General features: G+C 43.5%; 1 protein-coding gene across 1 annotated transcript in view; it reads left to right on the plus strand.

The window, feature by feature from the left end:
• LOC110519984 (inactive dipeptidyl peptidase 10) overlaps positions 1 to 20,016 on the plus strand; it is a 207,193-nt gene extending 187,177 nt beyond the window's left edge. Inside the window, exons 24-26 of the mRNA XM_036974137.2 lie at positions 16,129 to 16,201; positions 16,490 to 16,563; positions 18,572 to 20,016. Of these exons, the coding sequence (XP_036830032.2) occupies positions 16,129 to 16,201; positions 16,490 to 16,563; positions 18,572 to 18,709 (285 nt within the window). The 3' untranslated portion in view covers positions 18,710 to 20,016. The remainder of the gene's footprint in view (positions 1 to 16,128; positions 16,202 to 16,489; positions 16,564 to 18,571) is intronic.
• Positions 20,017 to 20,421: the final 405 nt, after the last annotated feature.

A 20,421-nucleotide genomic window follows, 5' to 3' on the forward strand; every position in this document is an offset into this window, starting at 1 on the left:
AAGCTGTTGAGGAGCCTTTTGGTCCTAGACTTGGCGCTCCGGTACCGCTTGCCATGCTTGCCGCTTGCAGTCGTCAGCAAACTGAATGATGGTGTTGGAGTCGTGTTTGGCCATGCAGTCTTGGAGGAACAGGGAATACAGGAGGGGACTAAGTACACACCCATTATGGGCCCCAGTGTTAAGGATCAACATGGCGGAAGTGTTGTTGCCTACTCTTACCACCTGGGGGAGCCCGTGAGGAAGTCTAGGATCCAATTGCAGATGGAGGTGTTTAGTCCCAGGGTCCTTAGCTTAGTGATGAGCTTCGTGGGCACTATGGTGTTGAACGCTGAGCTGTAGTCGATGAACAGCATTCTCACATAGGTGGTCCTTCCAATTGAGATTGTGTCATCTGTGGATCTGTTGGTATGCAAATTGGAGTGGGTCTAGGGTGTCCAAGAGGATTCTCTTGATGTGAGCCATGACTTTTCAAAGTACTTCATGGCTACCGTCGTGAGTGCTACGGGGCGGAAATCATATAGGCAGGTTATCTTCGCTTCCTTCGGCACAGGGGCTGTGGTGGTCTGCTTGAAACATGTAGGTATGACAGACTCGGCCAGGGAGAGGTTGAAAATGTTAGTGAAGAAACTTAACAGTTGGTCCGCGCATGCTTTCAGTACACTTTCTGGTAATCCGTCTGGCCCAGCGGCTTTGTGAATGTTGACCTGTTTAAAGGTTGTGTTCACATAGGCTACCAAGAGCAATATCACAGTCATCCAGAACAGCTGGAGCTCTTGTACATGATTCAGTGTTGCTTGCCTCGAAGCGAGCATAACAGGCATTTAGCTCATCTGGTAGGCTCGTGTCACTGGGCAGCTTGTGTCTGGGTTTCCCTTTGTTGTCCGTAATAGTTTTCAAGCCCTTCCACATCCGATGAGCATCAGAGGCAGTGTAGTAGGATTCAATCTTAATCCTGTATTGACGCTTTGCTTGTTTGATGGTTCGTCTGAGGGTATATTGGGTTTTCTTATAAGCGTCTGGATTAGTCTCCTGTAGTGTAGCATCCGCATCATCTGACCACTTCCGTATTGAGTGAGTCACTGGTACTTCATGCTTTAGTTTTGGCTTGTAAGCAGGAATCGGGAGCATAGAATTGTGGTCAGATTTGCCAAATGGAGGGCGTTGGAGAGCTTTGTATGCATCTCTGTGTGTGGAGTAAAGGTGGTCTAGGATTTTTTTCCCCCTGGTTGCACATGTGACATGCTGGTAAAAATTTGGTAAAACTGATTTGAGTTTTTCTGCATTAAAGTCCCTGTCCACTAGGTAAACCGCTTCTGGGTGAGCATTTTCTTCTTTACTTATGGCCTTATAGAGTTGGTTGAGAGCGGTCTTAGTGCCAGCTTCGCTTGTGGTGGTAAATAGATGGCTACGAATAATACAGATGAGGACTCTCTTGGTAGATAGTGTGATCTACAGCTTATCTTAAGGTACTCTAACTCAGGCGAGCAATACCTCGAGACTTCTTTAATATTAGACATCGCGCACCAGATATTATTGACAAAAAGACACACAACCCCACCCCTCGTCTTACCAAAGGTAGCGTCTCTGTTCTGCCAGTGCATGGAAAATCCCTCCAGCTCTATATTGTTAGTTGTCATGTTACAGTTTTTATTGTCCCGTTGGTAGTATAATCTTAATAGTAGGTCATCAATTTTTTTTTTTTACGATTGCACGTTAGCATGGAGAACGGAAGACATTGAGCATTTACTCGCTCGCCTCTGGATTCGCAGAACGATCCCCGACCTGCGTCCCCTTTTCCGGCATCTTTTCTTCATGCAATAGGTGTGGATCTGGGCCTGTTCCAGTGAAAGCAGGTTATCCTTCTCATCGGACTAGTGAAAGAAAAAAGTTTATTCCAGTCCGCGGTGAGTAATCGCTTTTCTGATGTCCAGAATTTATTTTCGGTCATAAGAGACGGTAGCAGCAACATTATGTATACAATAAGTTGAAAATTCACCCTCTGAATGTCCTTGCCTCAATTGTCTCAAGGCTTCAAAATATTTTTTTGACCCGTCTACTCCCCTTCATCAACACTGGTTAAAGTGGATATAACAAGTAACATCAAGAAGGGATTGTAGCTTTCACCTGGTCAGTCTGTCATGAAAAGAGCAGGTGTTCTTAATGTTTATACACTCAGTGAATATTCATTGTTTTTGATTGAGGTCTGAGAATGGACCACTCCGGAACATGCAACACCTCTTGGAAAGCCACTCTGGTGTGTCTTTGGTATCAAAATAGGTGTAATTATTTTTCAGAAAAATTTAACTACAGCAGGTTTTTCCTTTACTTTATACCTGGGCTTTGCTCCTTCATTTTTTTATTTCAATCCTCACAAGCCTCCCAGTCCCTGCCGGTGACAAGCATACCCACAACATGATTTTGCATTCACAAAACATGAAAATACAGTGCATTCCGTCCACATTACTGGCCTGTACGACAAAGTGAAAAGAACGTCTGCCAACACCTTGCACAGTCTTCACATTTTGCTTCCTTCAAATTTATTCTGAAAAGGGATTACATTTGATCGTTTTCCTACAAATCTACAGAACCTACAGAACCAGTCAAAAGTTTGGACACATCCACTCATTCAAGGGTTTTTATTTATTTTTACTATTTTCTACTTTGTGGAATAATAGTGAAGACATCAAAACTATGAAAGAACACATATGGAATCATCTGGTTAACCAAAGAACTGTGAAACAATTTAAAATATATTTTATATTATAGATTATTCAAAGTAGCCACCCTTTGCCTTGATGACAGCTTTGCACACTCTTGGCATTCTCTCAACCAGCTTCATGAGTTAGTCACCTGGAATGCATTTCATTTAACAGGTGTGCCTTGTTAAAAGTTAATTTGTCTAATTTCTTTCTTTCCTTAATGCATTTGAGACAATCAGTTGTGTTGTGACAAGGTAGAGGTGGTACACAGATAATAGCCCTATTTGGCAAAAGACCAAGACAATATTATGACAAGAAAAGCTCAAATAAGCAAAGAGCAACGACATTCAATCAATACTTTAAGACATGAAGGTCAGTCAATGCAGAACATTTCAAAAACGTTGACAGTTTCTTCAAGTGCAGTCATAAAAACCATCAAGCTCTATGATGAAACTGGCTCTCATGAAGGTCGCCACAGGAAAGGAAGACCCAGACTTAACTCTGCTGCAGAGGTTAAGTTCATTAGAGTTACCACCCTCAGAAATGTCAGGCCAAATAAATGCTTCACAGAGTTCAAGTAACAGACACATCTCAACATCAAATGTTCAGAGACTGAGTGAATCAGGCCTTCATGGTCAAATTGCTGCAAAGAAACCACTACAAAATATATATATGTATATATACAGTGGGGCAAAAAAAGTATTTAGTCAGCCACCAATTGTGCAAGTTCTCCCACTTAAAAAGATGAGAGAGGCCTGTCATTTTCATCATAGGTACACTTCAACTATGACAGACAAAATTAGAAAAGAAATCCAGAAAATCACATTGTAGGATTTTTAATGAATTTATTTGCAAATTATGGTGGATAATAAGTATTTGGTCACCTACAAACAAGCAAGATTTCTGGCTCTCACAGACCTGTAACTTCTTCTTTAAGAGGCTCCTCTGTCCTCCACTCGTTACCTGTATTAATGGCACCTGTTTGAACTTGTTATCAGTATAAAATACACCTGTCCACAACCTCAAACAGTCACACTCCAAACTCCACTATGGTCAAGACCAAAGAGCTGTCAAAGCACACCATAAACAAAATTGTAGACCTGCACCAGGCTGGGAAGACTGAATCTGCAATAGGTAAGCAGCTTGGTTTGAATAAATCAACTGTGGGAGCAATTATTAGGAAATGGAAGACATACAAGACCACTGATAATCTCCCTCGATCTGGGGCTCCACGCAAGATCTCACCCCGTGGGGTCAAAATGATCACAAGAACGGTGAGCAAAAATCCCAGAACCACATGGGGGGACCTAGTGAATGACCTGCAGAGAGCTGGGACCAAAGTAACAAAGCCTACCATCAGTAACACACTACACCGCCAGGGACTAAAATCCTGCAGTGCCAGACGTGTCCCCCTGCTTAAGCCAGTACATGTCCAGGCCCGTCTTAAGTTTGCTAGAGATCATTTGGATGATCCAGAAGAAGATTGGGAGAATGTCATATGGTCAGATGAAACCAAAATATAACTTTTTGGTAAAAACTCAACTCGTCGTGTTTGGAGGACACAGAATGCTGAGTTGCATCCTAAGAACACCATACCTACTGTGAAGCATGGGGGTGGAAACATCATGCTTTGGGGCTGTTTTTCTGCAAAGGGACCAGGACGACTAATCAGTGTAAAGGAAAGAATGAATGGGGACATGTATCGTGAGATTTTGAGTGAAAATCTCCTTCCATCAGCAAGGGCATTGAAGATTAAACGTGGCTGGGTCTTTCAGCATGACAATGATCCCAAACACACCGCCCGGGCAACGAAGGAGTGGCTTTGTAAGAAGCATTTCAAGGTCCTGGAGTGGCCTAGCCAGTCTCCAGATCTCAACCCTATAGAAAATCTTTGGAGGGAGTTGAAATTCCTTGGTGCCCAGCAACAGCCCCAAAACATCACTGCTCTAGAGGAGATCTGCATGGAGGAATGGGCCAAAATACCAGCAACAGTGTGTGAAAACCTTGTGAAGACTTACAGAAAACGTTTGACCTCTGTCATTACCAACAAAGGGTATATAACAAAGTATTGAGATAAACTTTTGTTATTGACCAAATACTTATTTTCCACCATCATTTGCAAATAAATTCATTAAAAATCCTACAATGTGATGTTCTGGAATCTTTTTTTCTCATTTTGTCTGTCATAGTTGAAGTGTACCTATGATGAAAATTACAGGCCTCTCTCATCTTTTTAAGTGTATATATAAGTATAAGTATAAGTATAAGTATAAGTATATATATATATATATCTTCACTGACATTTTCAACCTCTCCTGACGAGTCTGTAATACCTACATGTTTCAAGCAGACCGCCATAGTCCCTGTGCCCATAGTCCCTGTGCCCATAGTCCCTGCCTAAATGACTTCCTCCCTGTATCACTAACGTCGGGAGCCATGAAGTGCTTTGAAATGCTGGTCATGGCTCACATCAACAGCATCATCCCGGAAATTCTAGACCCACTCCAATTTGCATACCGCCCCAAAAGAATCTCAATCACACTCCACACTGCCATTTCCCACCTGAACAAAAGGAACACCTACAGTTCAAGTCGGAAGTTTACATACACCTTAGCCAAATAGATTTAAACTCAGTTTTTTACTATTTTTTGTCTTAGGTCAGTTAGGATCACCACTTTGTTTTAAGAATGCGAAATGTTAGAATAATAGTAGAGAGAATTATTTATTTAAGCTTTTATTTCTTTCATCACATTGACAGTGGGTCAGAAGTTTACATACAGTAGGGCAAAAAAGTATTTAGTCAGCCACCAATTGTGCAAGTTCTCCCACTTAAAAAGATGAGAGAGGCCTGTAATTTTCAGTATGTAAACTTCTGACCCACTGGAATTGTCATACACTGTATTATAAGTGAAATAATCATTGTAAAAATGTACTTGTGTAATGCACAAAGTAGATATCCTAACCGACTTGCCAAAACTCTAGTTTGTTAACAAGAAATTTGTGGAGTGGTTGAAAAACAAGTTTTAATGACTCCAACCTAAGTGTTTGTAAACTTCCGACTACAACTGTATGTGAGAATGCTGTTCATTGACTACAGCTCATGGTCAACACCATAGTGCCCATAAAGCTTGTCACTAAGCTAAGGACCCTGGGACTAAACCCCTCCCTCTTCAACTGGATTCTGGACTTCCTGACGGGTCACCCTCAGATGGTAAGGGTAGGCAACAACACATCTACCACGCTGATCCTCAACACTGGGACACCTCAGGGGTGCATGCTTAGTCCCTTCCTGTACTCCCTGTATGACTGCTTGGCCAAGCATCATCGGTAAGTTTGCTGATAACACAACAGTGGTGGGCCTGATCACCGACAACGAAGAGACAGCCTATAGGGAGGAGGTCAGAGACCTGGCAGTGTGGTGCCAGGGCAACAACCTCTCCTTCAACGTAAGCAAGGCAAAGGAGATGATCGTGGACTACAGGAAAAGGAGGGCTGAACACACCCCCATTCACATCAAAGGTTTGCCATGGGTCCCAGATCCTCAAAACGTTCTACAGCTGCACCATCGAGACTATCCTTACCAGTTGCATCACCGCCTGGTATGGTACCCACTTGGCATTCGACCGTAAGGCGCTACAGAGGGTAGTGCGTACAGCCCGGCACATCACAGGGGCCAAGCTTCCTTCCATCCAGGACCTATATACTAGATGGTGTCAGAGGAAGGCCCAAAAAATTGTCAAAGACTCCAGTCTCTGCTACCGAACGCAAGCGGTGCCGGAGCGCCAGGTCTAGGTCCAAAAGGCTCCTTAACAGCTTCTACCCCCTTTGTTTATACACTGCTGCAACTCACTGTTTACTATCTATGCATAGTCACTTTACCATTACCTACATGTACAAATGACCTTGACTACCTGTAATCCTGCACATTGACTCAGCACCCCTACCCCTGTATATAACCTCGTTATTGTTATGTTATTGTGTTACTTTTTATTTTATGTTTTACTTTACTTTATTTATAAAATATTTTCTTAACTCTATTTCTTGAACTAAATTGTTGCTTAAGGGCTTGTAAGTAAGCATTTCACAGTAACGTCTACACCTGTTGTATTCGGCGCACTTGACAAATAACGTTTAATTTGATTTGAACCCACTCCACATTTTCTAAGTAAATGAATATTATAGAGAATTGATTGTCTTGATCGCGTATGTCTTCCAGCTCCAGAATTAATACTTGGTGGAAGCATCTTTGGCAGCCTCTGTGACTCATTTTTTATGATATTCTACCATCTTTGCAGAACTCTTAGGGCAACACACTACCTTGCAAAAGTTTGGGGTCAGTTAGAAATGTCCTTGTTTTACATGAAAACAAAAATGAATAGGAAATATAGTCAAGACTTTGACAAGGTTATAAATAACGATTTTTAATTGAAATAATAAATGTGTGCTTCAAACTTTGCTTTCGTCAAAGAATCCTCCATTTGCAGCAATTACAGCCTTGCAGACCTTTGTCATTCTAGTTGTCAATTTATTGAGGTAATCTGAAGAGATTTCACCCCATGCTTCCTGAAGCACCTCCCACAAGTTGGATTGGCTTGATGGGCACTTCTTAAGTACCATACGGCCAAGCTGCTCCCACAACAGCTCAATATGGTTGACTGTGCTGGCCTCTCCATTATAGACAGAATACCAGCTGACTGCTTCTTCCGTAACTAGTTCTTGCATAGTTTGGAGCTGCTCTTTGGGTCATTGTCCTGTTGTAGGAGGAATTTGGCTCCAATTAATCGCAGTCCGCAGGGTATGGCATGGCGTTGCTAAATGGAGTCATAGCTTCCTTCAAGATCCCTTTTACCCTGTATAAATCTCCCACTTTACCACCACCAAAGCACCCCCAGACCATCACATTGCCTCCACCATGCTTGACAGCTGGCGTCAAGTACTCCTTCAGCATCTTTACATTTTTTTCTGTGTCCCATGAATGTTCTTCTTTGTGATCCGAACATCTCAAACTTAGATTTGTCTGTCCATAACACTTTTTTTCCAATATTCCTCTATCCAGTTTCTGGTCTTTTGCCCATCTTCATTTTTTTTAATTGACCAGTCTGGGATATAGCCTTGTCTTTTCAACTCTGCCTAGAAGGCCAGCATCGCGGAGTCGCCTCTTCACTTTTGACGTTGAGACTGGTGCTTTGCGGGTACTATTTAATGAAGCTGCCAGTTGAGGACTTGTGAGGCGTCTGTTTCTCAAACTAGACAGTCTAATGTACTTGTCTTCTTCCTCAGTTGTGCACCGGGGCCTCCCACTCCTCTTTCTTTTCTGGTTAGAGCCAGTTTGAGCTGTTCTGTGAAGGGAGTAGTACACAGCATTGTACGAGATCTTCAGTTTCTTGGCAATTTCACACATGGAATTTCCTTCATTTCTCAGAACAAGAATAGACTAAAGAGTTTCAGAAGAAAGTTATTTATTTCTGGCCATTTTGAGCCTGTAATCGAACCCACAAATGCTGATGCTCCAGATACTCAACTAGTCCAAAGGCGGCCAGTTTTATTGCTTCTTTAATCAGTGCAACAGTTTTCAGCTGTGCTAACATTATTGCAAAATGGTTTTCTAATGATCAATTAGCCTTTTAAAATGATAAACTTGGATTAGATAACACAATGTGCCATTGCTGATAATGGGCCTCTGTGCACCTATGTAGATATTCCATTTAAAAAATCATCTGTTTCCAGCTATAATAGGCAATTTAAACATTAACAATGTCCAGACTGTATTTGTGATCGATTTTATGTTATTTTAATGGATAAAAAGACGTGATTTTCTTTCTCTAAGTGACACCAAACTGTTGAACAGTAGTGTATATCCATTGTTTTTGTAAAAATGTCTCAAGCTCAGTACATTTGGTTGGAAATCATTGATGGATAATAATTGTCAAACCTTGTTTGAGATTATTCAAGCAAATTTAGACTGTTTAGACTTTTTCAGCAAGTATGGATAGTCACTAGATCACTCAGGAACATTCAACACCTCCTGGAAAGCCATTCTGGCATTTTCTTTGGCATTCCTTTTTTTGTTTATAATTGTCCTGCTCTATCCCAGGTTTAGTTTATCAGAAGACTGAGACAGGTTGTCCTCTAACTTTTTACCTGGGCTTTGCTCTTTGCCCTAGTCCCTGTCAGTGACAAGCATACCCATAACATGATGCTGCCGACACAATACTTAAAAATACAGAGGGTTTCACTCTGTGTTATGTTGTATTGGATTTGACCCAAACCTGTTGTTTTTTATTTCGCCTCAAAAGTTCATTTCTTTGCTGTGTTGTCTTGCAGTATTACTTAACAGGCTTGTTGCAAACAGAACGGATAATTTGAAGTGGATATTTTTTAACACAGCCTTCACTTTGTAATACAGGCAAATAATGTTGAGTGAATGCACTGTATTTTCAAGTTTTAAGGTTGCAAAATCATGTTATGGTTATGCTTGTTACTTTCAGGGACTGGGTAGTTTGTGAAGATTAAAATAAAAATGAAAGGAGGAAAGCCCAGGTACAAAGTTAAAGAAAAACCTGCCGTAGGCTTTTGAAAACCGTGGGGAGTTTTATTTTTCAGTGGAACAATTACACCCATTACACAATTACACCCAAAGACACACCAGAGTGACTTTTAAAGAGATGTTGAGTGTTCCTGAATGGTCCATTCTCAGTCTGCAATCAAAAATAATGTATATAGACTGAGTGTACAAAACATTTTAGAACGGCTCTTTCCATGACATAGACTGAACAGGTGAATCCAGGTGAAAGCTATAATCCCTTCTTGATGTCACTTGTAGATGAAGGGAAGGACACAGGTTAAATAAGGATTTTGAAGCCTTGAGACAATTTAGACATGGATTGTGTATGTGTGCCTTTCTGAGGGTGAATAGGCAAGACAAAAGATGTAAATGCCTTTAAAGAGAGTATGGTAGTAGGTGCCAGGTACACCGGTGTCAAGAACTAAAACACTGCTGGGTTTTTCACGTTCAACAGATTTTTGTGAGTTCTTTCAATTGAAAGTGTGGGTTCACAGCTCCAATCCAGATGTGTTGGTCATTACTGAGACGTGGTTAAGGAGGAGTGTTTAGAATGCTGATGTTAACCTTTCTGGTTATAACCTTTTTCGGCAAGACAGATCTTCCAAAGGAGGGGGAGTGGCAGTCTTTACCAAGGATCACCTTCAGTGCTCGGTTGTCTACACCAAGTCTGTCACCAAACAATTTGATCAGCTGGTTTTAAGCATTAAAACCAAATAGCTCTTTTTTGACTGTTGCTGGGTGCTATCGTCCTCCATCAGCACCAGCCTGTACCAGAAAGCTCTCTTCTGGCCCCTTACACTGAGTCTGAAATTGTCCTGCTAGGTGACCTAAACTGGGACATGCTTAAACCACCTGACTAAGTCCCAAAGCAATGGGACTCCCTAAATCTTTCTCAGATTATTACCAATCCCACAACGTGTGACTCCAAACACGCAGAAAAGGCTACTCTCCTCGATGTTATCCTCACAAATAATCCTGATAGGCATCAGTCTGGTGTTTCTGTAATGACCTTGGAGATCACTGTTTTACAGCCTGTGTTCGTAATGGCTGCTCAGTGAAATGACTTGTCCTGATTTACCATAGATCCTTGCTAAGAAACTTGAATGAGCAAGCCTTCCTGTAAAATGGTATAGAATCAGCTTGGACCTTCTTTTTTGATATTTTCTGTGGTATTGTTAATAAACACGCCCCCATAAAGACAATTATAATTAGAAACATGTTCAACCCCTGGTTCGACCGTGATCTTGCAGAGTTACTCCTTCTCAATAATTGCATTTGGCGAATGGCTCGACACACGCACAGTCAGGCTAACTGGCTGTCGTTCAGGCAAATGAGAAATAAGTGCACTCAGGCTATCCGGAAGGTAAAGTTAGTTACTTTAAGGAGCAGTTATGTCTCTGTGGGTCTAACCCCAAGAAGTTCTGGAAAACGGTTAAAGACCTGGAGAAATAACACTCCTCTATCACACCCTGATCTTAGATATCCTTTATTCTCTATTTTGGTTAGGTCGGGGTGTGACTAGGGTGGGCATTCTAGTTTCTTTATTTCTAGGTTGGCCTGGTATGGTTCCCAATCAGAGGCAGCTGTCTATCGTTGTCTCTGATTGGGGGTCATACTTAAGCAGCCTTTTCGCACCTGTTTGTTGTGGGATCTTGTTTGTGTATAGTTGCTTGTGAACACTGCACAGCTTCACGTTAGTTATTTTCCTCTTTATTGTTTTTGTGCCGGTTCACATAATAAAAGATGATGAACCCAAACAAGCTGCATTTTGGTCCGATTGTAACAACAACGTTCGTGACAGAAGATCCCACCATCCAGGGACCAAGCAGCATGCCCAGGAAGAGCAGGGATCCTGGGCCTGGGAGGAAAGCCAAGAGTGGAGGACATCCTGGACTTGGGCCGAAATAATGGCAGGAGACAAAAGCCGGCCATGGAAGCAGGCGGAAGCAGCGAACGAGGGACAGCGACGACACCGGGGTTAGCGGCCACGACGTAGGCCCAAGAAGCAGCCTCAAAACATTTTTTGGGGGGTGGCACACTGGGTGGTCAGCGGCGCTGAGTCAGAGACCATGGAGGAAGCGTTGGATAGATTGAGAGAGAGTGAACAGAGGGTTGAGATAGAGACCTTCGAGGAGTGGTTGGTGAAATATGAAGAGAGTGAAGCGAAGGAGCTGTTGGTTTGGCTGGAGAGGCAAGACATTCGCCCTGAGGACCGTGTTAGCCGTCTGATGCTACCTGTGTCAGCTCCCCGTATTCGTCCTGAGTAGCATGCCATCTGTCCGGTACCATCTGTGCCGGCTCCACGCACCAGGTCTCCAGTGCTCCTCCACAGCCCAGTACGTCCTGTGCCAGCTCTCCGCACTCGCTTTGAGGAGCGTGTTATCATTCCGGAACAATGTGTGCCGGTTCTAAGTACCGTGTCTCCAGTGCGCCTCCAAAGCCGGGTATATCCTGTGCCAGCTCCTCGCACTTGTCGTGCGAAGGTTGTCATCTGTCCAGGACACGTTGTGCCAGCTTTACGCTCCAGACCTCCAGTGCCCCTCCACACCCCAGTACGTCCTGAGCCAGTTCTACGCACCGTGTCTTCAGTGCGCCTCCACAGCCCGGTGCATCCTGTGCCAGCTCCCCGCACTTGCCGCGCAAAGGTTGTCATCTGTCCAGTACACGTTGTGCCAGCTCTACGCTCAATACCTCCAGTGCGCCTCCACAGCCCGGTACGTTCTGTGCTGGCTCCACGCTCCAGGCCTCCTGTGTGTCTCTCCAGCCCGGTACGTACTGTGTCGGCTCTACGCACCTGGCCTCCAGTGCGTCTCCACAGCCCGGTATGCCCTGTGACAGATCCACGCACTAGGCCTCCAGTGCATCTCCCCAGCCTGGTACGCCTTGTGCCAGCTCCAAGCACCAGGCCTCCAGCGACGGTCTGCAGTCCAGAGTCTCCAGCGACGGTCTGCAGTCCGGAGCCTCCAGCGACGGTCTGCAGTCCAGAGCCTCCTGCGACGGTTCCCAGTCTGGAGCCTCCAGCGACGGTTCCCAGTCCGGAGCCTCCAGCGACGTTTCCCAGTCCGGAGCCTCCAGCGACGGTCTGCAGTCTGGAGCCTCCAATGACGATCTATGGCCCGGAGCCTCCAGTCACGATCCATGGCCCGGAGCCTCCAATGATGATCCATGGTCCGGAGCCTCCTGCAAGGGTTACCAGTACGGAGCCTCCAGCGAGGGTTCCCAGTCCGGAGCCTCCTGTGAGGTTTCCAAGTACGGAGCCTCCAGCGAGGGTTCCCATTCCGGAGCCTCCTGCGAGGTTACCCAGTCCGGATCCTCCTGCGACGATCCACGGTCCGGAGCTTCTGGCGACGATCCACGGTCCGGTTCCTCCGGCGACGATCCACGGTCCGGTTCCTCCGGCGACGATCCACGGCCCGGAGTCCCCGGCGATGATCCACGGTCTGGTTCCTCCGGCGACGATCTATGGTCCGGATTTTCCGGCGACGATCCCCGCACCAGAGTCGCCACCGAAGCGGGCAGATCCACGTGCGGAGCAGGGTCTATGTCCCGCACCGGATCCGCCACCGAGGCTAGAAGCCCTCCCGGACCCTCCCCTATAGAGGGGGGGGGGGGGATACTGTCACGCCCTGACCTTAGAGATCCTTTATCCTCTATTTCGGTTAGGTCGGGGTGTGACTAAGGTGGGCATTCTAGTTTCTTTATTTCTCAGTTGGCCTGGTATGGTTCCCAATCAGAGGCAGCTGTCTATCGTTGTCTCTGATTGAGGATCATACTTAGGCAGCCTTTTCCCACCTGTTTGTTGTGCGATCTTGTTTTAGTATTGTTGCCTTTGAGCACGACAAAGCTGCACGTTCGTTTCTTTGCTCTTTATTGTTTTTGTGCATATAATAAACATATAACAAACCACGCTGCATTTTGGTCCAATTCTTACAACAATGTTCGTGACATCCTCACAGCTGCCCATGTCCCTTAATGTTGATGATGTGGTTGTTAATAACAAGAAGTACATGGCTGAGCTCTTTAATCACCACTTCGTTAAGTCAGGATTCATATTGTACTTAGCCATGCCTCCTTGCCCGTCCAACATTTCCTCAACTCCCATCCCTTCTAATGGGACTATCCCCGATGCTTCTCCCTCTTTTTTCCCCCTTCCCCGCTACAAAGTTTTTCTCCCTGCAGGCAGTCACTGAGTCTGAGCTGCAAAAGGAGCTCCTTAAGCTTGACCCCAAAAAAACATCTGGATCAGATGGTTTAGACCCTTTCTTCTTTAAGGTTGCTGCCCCTATCATCGCCAAGCCTATCTCCAACCTTTTTAACCTGTCTATCCTTTCTGGGGAGGTTCCCATTGTTTGGAATGCAGCCACGGTTCTTCCTTTATTTAAAGGGGAGATCAAGCTGATCCTAACTGTCTATTTAGCCTTTTTGTCAAAAGTTTTGGAAAAACGTGTCTAATCAACTGCCTGGCTTTCTTGATGTCTATAGTATTCTCTCGGGTATGCAATCTGATTTCCGCTCAGGTTATGGATGTATCACTGCAACCTTAAAGGTCCGAAATAATGTCACCATTGCCCTTGATTCTAAGAAATATTGTGCTGCCATTTTTATTGACTTGGCCAAAGCTTTTCATACGGTAGACCCTTCCATTCTTGTGGGCCAGCTAAGGAGTATTGTTGTCTATGAGGGGTCTTTGGCCTGGTTTGCTAACTACCTCTCTCAAAGAGTGCAGTGTATAAAGTCAGAAAATGTGCTGTCTCAGCCATAGCCTGTCACCAAGGGAATACCCGAAGGCTCATCCTAGGCCCCACGCTCTTCTCAATTTACATCAACAACATAGCTCAGGCATTAGGAAGCTCTCTCATTAATTTATATGCAGATGATACAGTCTTATTCTCAGCTGGACCCTCCCTGGATTTTATGTTAAATTCTCTACAAGAAAGCTTTCTTACCAGGCTCTGTCGCAGCTGACTGTGACCCGGAGACCGTTGGGGTGGCACACAATTGGCTCAGGGTCGTCCGGGTTAGGTGAGGGTTTGGTCGGCAGGGATATCCTTGTCCCATCACGCACTGGCAACTCCTGTGAAGGACCGGGCGCAGTGCACGCTGACACGGTCGCCAGGTGCATGGTGTTTCCTCCAACACATTGCACATTGGTGTGGCTGGCTTCCTGGTTAAGTGGACATTGTGTCAAGAAGCAGTGCGGCTTGGTTGGGTTGTGTCCACAGGTGTGTTTACTACCTCTGAGGATTTAGAGCTTGAGGAAGTTACCTCATACAAGTACTTGGGAGTATGGCTAGACGGTACACTGTCCTTCTCTCAGCACATATCAAAGCTGCAGGCTAAAGTTAAATCTAGACTTGGTTTCCTCTATCATAATCGTTCCTCTTTCACCCCATCTGCCAAGCTAACCCTGATTCAGATGACCATCCTACCCATGCTAGATTACGGAGACGTAATTTATAGATCGGCAGGTAAGGGTGCTCTCGAGCGGCCAGATGTTCTTTACCATCCGGCCATCAGATGTGCCACCAATGCTCCTTATTGGACACATCACTGGACTCTATATTCCTCTGTAAACTTGTCATCTCTGTATACCCCTCACAAGACCCACTGGTTTATGCTTATTTATAAAACCCTCTTAGGCCTCACTCCCCTCTATCTGAGATATGTACTGCAGCCCTCATCCTCCACATACAACACCTGTTCTGTCAGTCACATTCTGTTAAAGATCCCCAAAGCACACACATCCCTGGGTCGCTCCGCTTTTCAATTCGCTGCAGCTAGCTACTGGAACGAGCTGCAACAAACACTCAAACTGGACATTTTTATCTCAATCTCTTCATTCAAAAACTCAATCATGGACACTCTTACTGACAGTTGTGGCTGCTTTGTGTGATGTATTGTTGACTCTACCTTCTTGCCCTTTGTGCTGCTGTCTGCCCGATATTGTGCCCAATAATGTTTGCACCATGTTTTGTGATGCTACCATGTTTGTTGCTACCATGTTGTTGTTATGTTGTGTTGCTACCATGCTGTGTTGTCATGTGTTGCTGCCTTGCTATGTTGTTGTCTTTAGGTCTCTCTTTATGTAGTGTTGTGTTGACTCTCTTGTCATGATGTGTGTTTTGTCCTATATTTACATTTTATTCATTTTTTGTATTTTTAATCCCAGCCCCCGTCCCTGCAGGAGGCCTTTTGCCTTTTGGTAGGCCGTCATTGTAAATACGAATTTGTTCTTAACTGACTTGCCTAGTTAAAGTAAGGCTAAATAAAAATAAAATCAAGAATGGTCCACCACCCAAAGGTCATCCAGCCAACATGACACAACTGTGGAAGCATTGGAGTTGACATGGGCCAGCAACCCTGTGGAATGCTTTCGACACATTGTAGAATCCATGCCCCGACGAAATGAGACCGTTCTGAGTGCTAAAGCGTAGGTGGAACTCAATATTAGAAATGTGTTCTTAATGTTTTGTACACTCAGTGTATGTTGCCATAAGAGTTGTGCAATGTTGATAGAATCTTATTCAAAAATGATTCACAACTGTAATGGCTGCCAAAGGTTATTTTACCAAGTATTATCTCTGGGGTGTGAAGGCACACAATCAATACATCTTCATTTTTTAAATATATATATTTATTTTTTACTTTGAAAGTGTTGAGTAAGTTGTGTAGATCGATAAAAAACTAAATCTAATTTAATACATTTTTAGATGTAATTTTTCGGCAGCAGAATGTGAAGACTGTGCAAGGGATGTATAGACTTTCACTAGCCACTAGGAATGGTTGTTGACCTTCCCTTTCTAACAATATGCCAGCAAACTATTTCTAATACTCTTAACACTTCTATGGTTGGCTCTGTTGCAGTTCTCCAGTGTGTTGCAGAATGTCCAGCCACTGAGGGAACAGACTCTGATGCTTGTACACGGCACAGCAGATGGTGAGTGACTAACTATGTGAAACCAAGAAAAAGGCATCAACAATGATCTGGGGTCAGTTATGTAGCTGTTGTGTTGTTATTTACTATGTAGGACCAGTCTGCAGTGTGCGTCTTGCCAAACGACACTTAAAACAGCAATAATCTAACAATGACAAACACTGAAGAACTTTTAACAAAAATGACAGTTTTTATGAAATATACGTTTTCTGTCATTATGTGATCTTGCTGCTCTTCCCCGTGACGATTCAAGCGGAATTCTGCTGACACATTATCTTATGCTTCTTTCAGCCAATGTCCACTTTCAGCATACTGCTGAGCTCATTAAGAACCTTGTGAAAGTTGGAGCAAACTACTCGATGCAGGTATGGAGAATGTCATTGCCCACTATACTGTAGAATGCAGGTTCTGTGTAGGTACACTAGATTCTTTAAGCCATAAGTCTACCCAAGCTATGGTTGCTTAAGATGTATACTAACAGTAACGAAACTATGCAGTACCCTACCCATGCTATGTATGTACAGTATGTTACTGTAGTGTGTGTAGTACCATAAACATACAGTAACACCAGCCACTGCATATAGGGGAGGGCACTCAGCTTCTACTGCACTGGCTCAGATGACTGATGATTGAATAAAATACATGGATAATACAATGATAGTTGGAGCTGTATTGTTATATTTCAGTGCAGCCTTTGATGTTATTGATCATCATTTGTTACTGAAAAACTCACTTGCTCTGGCTTTACATCACCTGTCATCAAATGGTCAGAGAGTTACTTATCCAATAGAACCCAGAGAGTGTTCTTCAATGGGGTGGGAGTGTGGCCTAGTGGTTATGGCCTAGTGGTTAGAGTGTTGGACTAGTAACTGAAAGGTTGCAAGTTCAAATCCCAGAGCTGACAAGGTTACAAATCTGTCATTCTGCCCATGAACAGGGAGTTAACCCACTGTTCCTAGGCCATAATTGAAAATAATAATTTGTTCTTTAACTGACTATCCTAGTTAAATATAGGTTAAAAAAATGGAAGCTTCTCTAACATCAGATAAGGACAGTGTGGTATCCCTTGGGCTGTTACTCTTCTATATCTTTACAAATTATTTGCAACTTGTCTTACAAGAAGCTAAAAATGATTATGTATGCTGATGATTGCACACTCTACACATCAGCACCTACAGCCAGTGAACATACTGAAACTCTTAAGAAGGAGTTGTATTTAGTGTCAGAATTGGTAAATAACAATAAACTGACCTTATATACATCTAAAACCAAAATCATTGCATTTGGTTCAAAGCATTCTCTTAGACTTGAATCACAACTGGAAATGCACATAAAGGGTGTGACCATTGAGTTGAAGAAGCTGAACCCCTAGAAGTAACAGTGGATGGTCAGTTATCATGCTCAAGTCACATTGACAAAGTTGAAGTGAAGATGGGGAGAGGTATGTCAGTTCTAAAAATATGTTCTGCGTACAGGAACAACTGTACTAGTTGTTCAGGCTCTGATCGTGTCCCATCTTGATTACTGTCCGGTAATTTGGCCATGGCCAGCAAAGAAAGACCTAGCAAAGCTGTGACTGGCTCAAAACAAAGCAGCACGCCTTGTCTTCACTGCACACACAGAACTAACACCAAGAACATGAATGATAGTCTTTCATGGTTGAGGGTTGAGGAGAAATTGACTATTTCTGTTCTAGTCTTTTTAAGAAACATTTGTGTGTTGAAAATGCCTAATCACTTGTACAATCTATTTGCATACACTTCAAACAGACATACATACCCCACCAGACATGCCACTGTGGGCTTCTTCACTTGTACCCAAACCAAAAACCGATTCAATGCGCTTCTCAGTTATCTGTCGAGCCATGTCATCATGGAATGCTCTGCCACCAGAGGTAACTCGGGCAAAAAGCAAGTTTAGCTTAAAAACAAACAGATAAAAAACATTTTGTATCACAGAGCCTCTCCTCCTTCTAAAGATCTAATTTAACTGTACTGTATCTAAGAATATGAATATGTACAGTATATATGAATAGTGTGTAAATAGTCATTTTATTGTCTCTTGGTGTCTCTCCAATATATAAATCATATTTACATTTTATTTTGAATGTAATTTAATATGTTGTTCTAATCTATAACTGTCCTGTACTTTGTCATGTATTTGTAAGTTTTATGTGGACCTCAGGAAGAGTAGCTGTTGCATGTGCAGTAGCTAATGGGGATCCTAATAAGCTAAACTAAACTGTGATGAGAGGAGAGTAATTACACACATCCATAAAGTAGTAGTTTAAATAAATATAAGTATACTGTCTTTTCACTGATGCCGCTGTGCACATGTCGTGGTCATGCTGTGCTCATTGTTGTGATGTTCTAGATCTATCCAGATGAGGGTCATTTCCTGTCCCAGAGAAGTAGGCTGCACCTCTTTGCCTCGCTCACCAGCTTCTACAGGGAGTGTCTCAAGGAAGAGATCCTACCGCTGCCCGATGATGATGAGGAGGAGGAAGAGTAGGATGTGGTGGAGACCTTCAGCAGGACTTTTGCAGGACTTCCTCACTGTAAAAAATTTGCTGAAGCCTGCACGAAAGGCTGGTGGCTTTTGGACCAAGTGTTAAGGCAGAGGTGGACAGTGAGTTGCGGTGTGTGTGTGTGGGTATGTGCGTGTGTGTGCAAATCACATAGCTTGTGTTAGTTTGAGAGAGAGTTTGATAGTGTTTGTGCGTGTGCCTGCGTATGTTTGTGTGTGCATGTATTTGCAGTCAGAGAACTCCCAAGGACACCTGTCAAAGACAATGGACACCAGAATTGGCAAGACTACAAGTGGGAACTCTCACTTATCCAAAATGCCACTTCAATCTCCACCTCTGAGACGATCCCTCTCACGGCAAAGCACATAGCAGACTGCCTCCATCTCCGGCAGGAGCCATTAGGGTTTCAACATCCACACTTACAAGTGCATGGTTCTTTTCCCCTTTCAGCTAAACTAGTTTTGACATGTTAGTTTTCATCGTGGTAGACATTGGAAGAGACAAACACATATGTACCCTTTTAAATTTGACCCTCTCTTTATTTTGGGGTTTTGATGCACACGGATATGCTCCACTGCTCTTCAGAGACATACTGTAGGCAATGCAAGTTCACCTTGACTGTGACGTTGTCCGCAAATAAGTGCAATTCCGGCTGAATGCTCTCATCTTTGACCCCCACAGAAAATAAGTCCTTTGGGGCACACTTAATTGTACAAGGGTCTCATGTAGACATGTTCAATGCCTTATGAAGTGCTACACAAGACCATTTACTGGCATTCATATCCCTTGATTATTAGAAGCTTCACACTAACTTGTGTCAGCTCAGTTGTTTGAGATGCAACATGCCAGTGCAGTCTCAGAGACAGTTAATAGCAGTTATAATGTCAGATCATAAACCAATTATAATTAGTGGTGAGTGGTCACAAAGGCCGTCAAATGACATTGTGCAGGGCTAAGTAAGGCGTTTGCATGTCTACAGGGGGAAACCTAAAGTGTTGTCGTATTTTGTACAGTACAATACAGCAGAGTGTGTACATACATATATTTTTTAGATATGTCAGATCTCATGGATAGGTTAGTCTATGGGAATGGAATGACTTGACATGTATGTCGTGTATATTTTTCAGTTTATTTTGGTTTTAATAGATTTTTCTTCTTAGGATGGATTTTGTAATGCTTGTTCATGCTAATTTTGTTGTTTTTGAAGGGGGGGGGGGGGGTGATGGTTTTGGGTTATTGTGATTGTCCTCCAGTGATGATTGTGAATAAAAAAAAACACTGAAAAAACGAATATATTACCATAAGGTATTCAGCACAAATTACATTCAACCACAGTGTTGTTAGTATTGATTGACAAAATGATCCAGGAAATTATACTGTATTTCATCGGTTCGTTGACCTTGGACTCACCTTTGTGCCTAGATGAGTTGAGTTGAGAGCCAATGAGGGCCTTGAGGCAGATGGTTTATCAGTGTTGTGTTTAATAGACTAAATGCTGCTCCCTGGGAGTGAGGAGGACACACTTCACCCAATAACTATAAATTGGATCTCCACCAAGAGTGGGCAGCTGTGGTCCTAGAGAGCAACAAATTGCAGGCTTTTGTTCCAACCCAGCTCTAACATATGTAAACCAGTCGTGGTGTGCGAGCGAGAGATGTTGATACCTCTTTGTAGAACAGCATCCAACATAATCTCA

The sequence above is a fragment of the Oncorhynchus mykiss genome, chromosome 3 (assembly GCF_057628025.1).
Source record: "Oncorhynchus mykiss isolate SJ-2025 chromosome 3, ASM5762802v1, whole genome shotgun sequence".
Classification (NCBI taxonomy): Eukaryota; Metazoa; Chordata; class Actinopteri; order Salmoniformes; family Salmonidae; genus Oncorhynchus; species Oncorhynchus mykiss.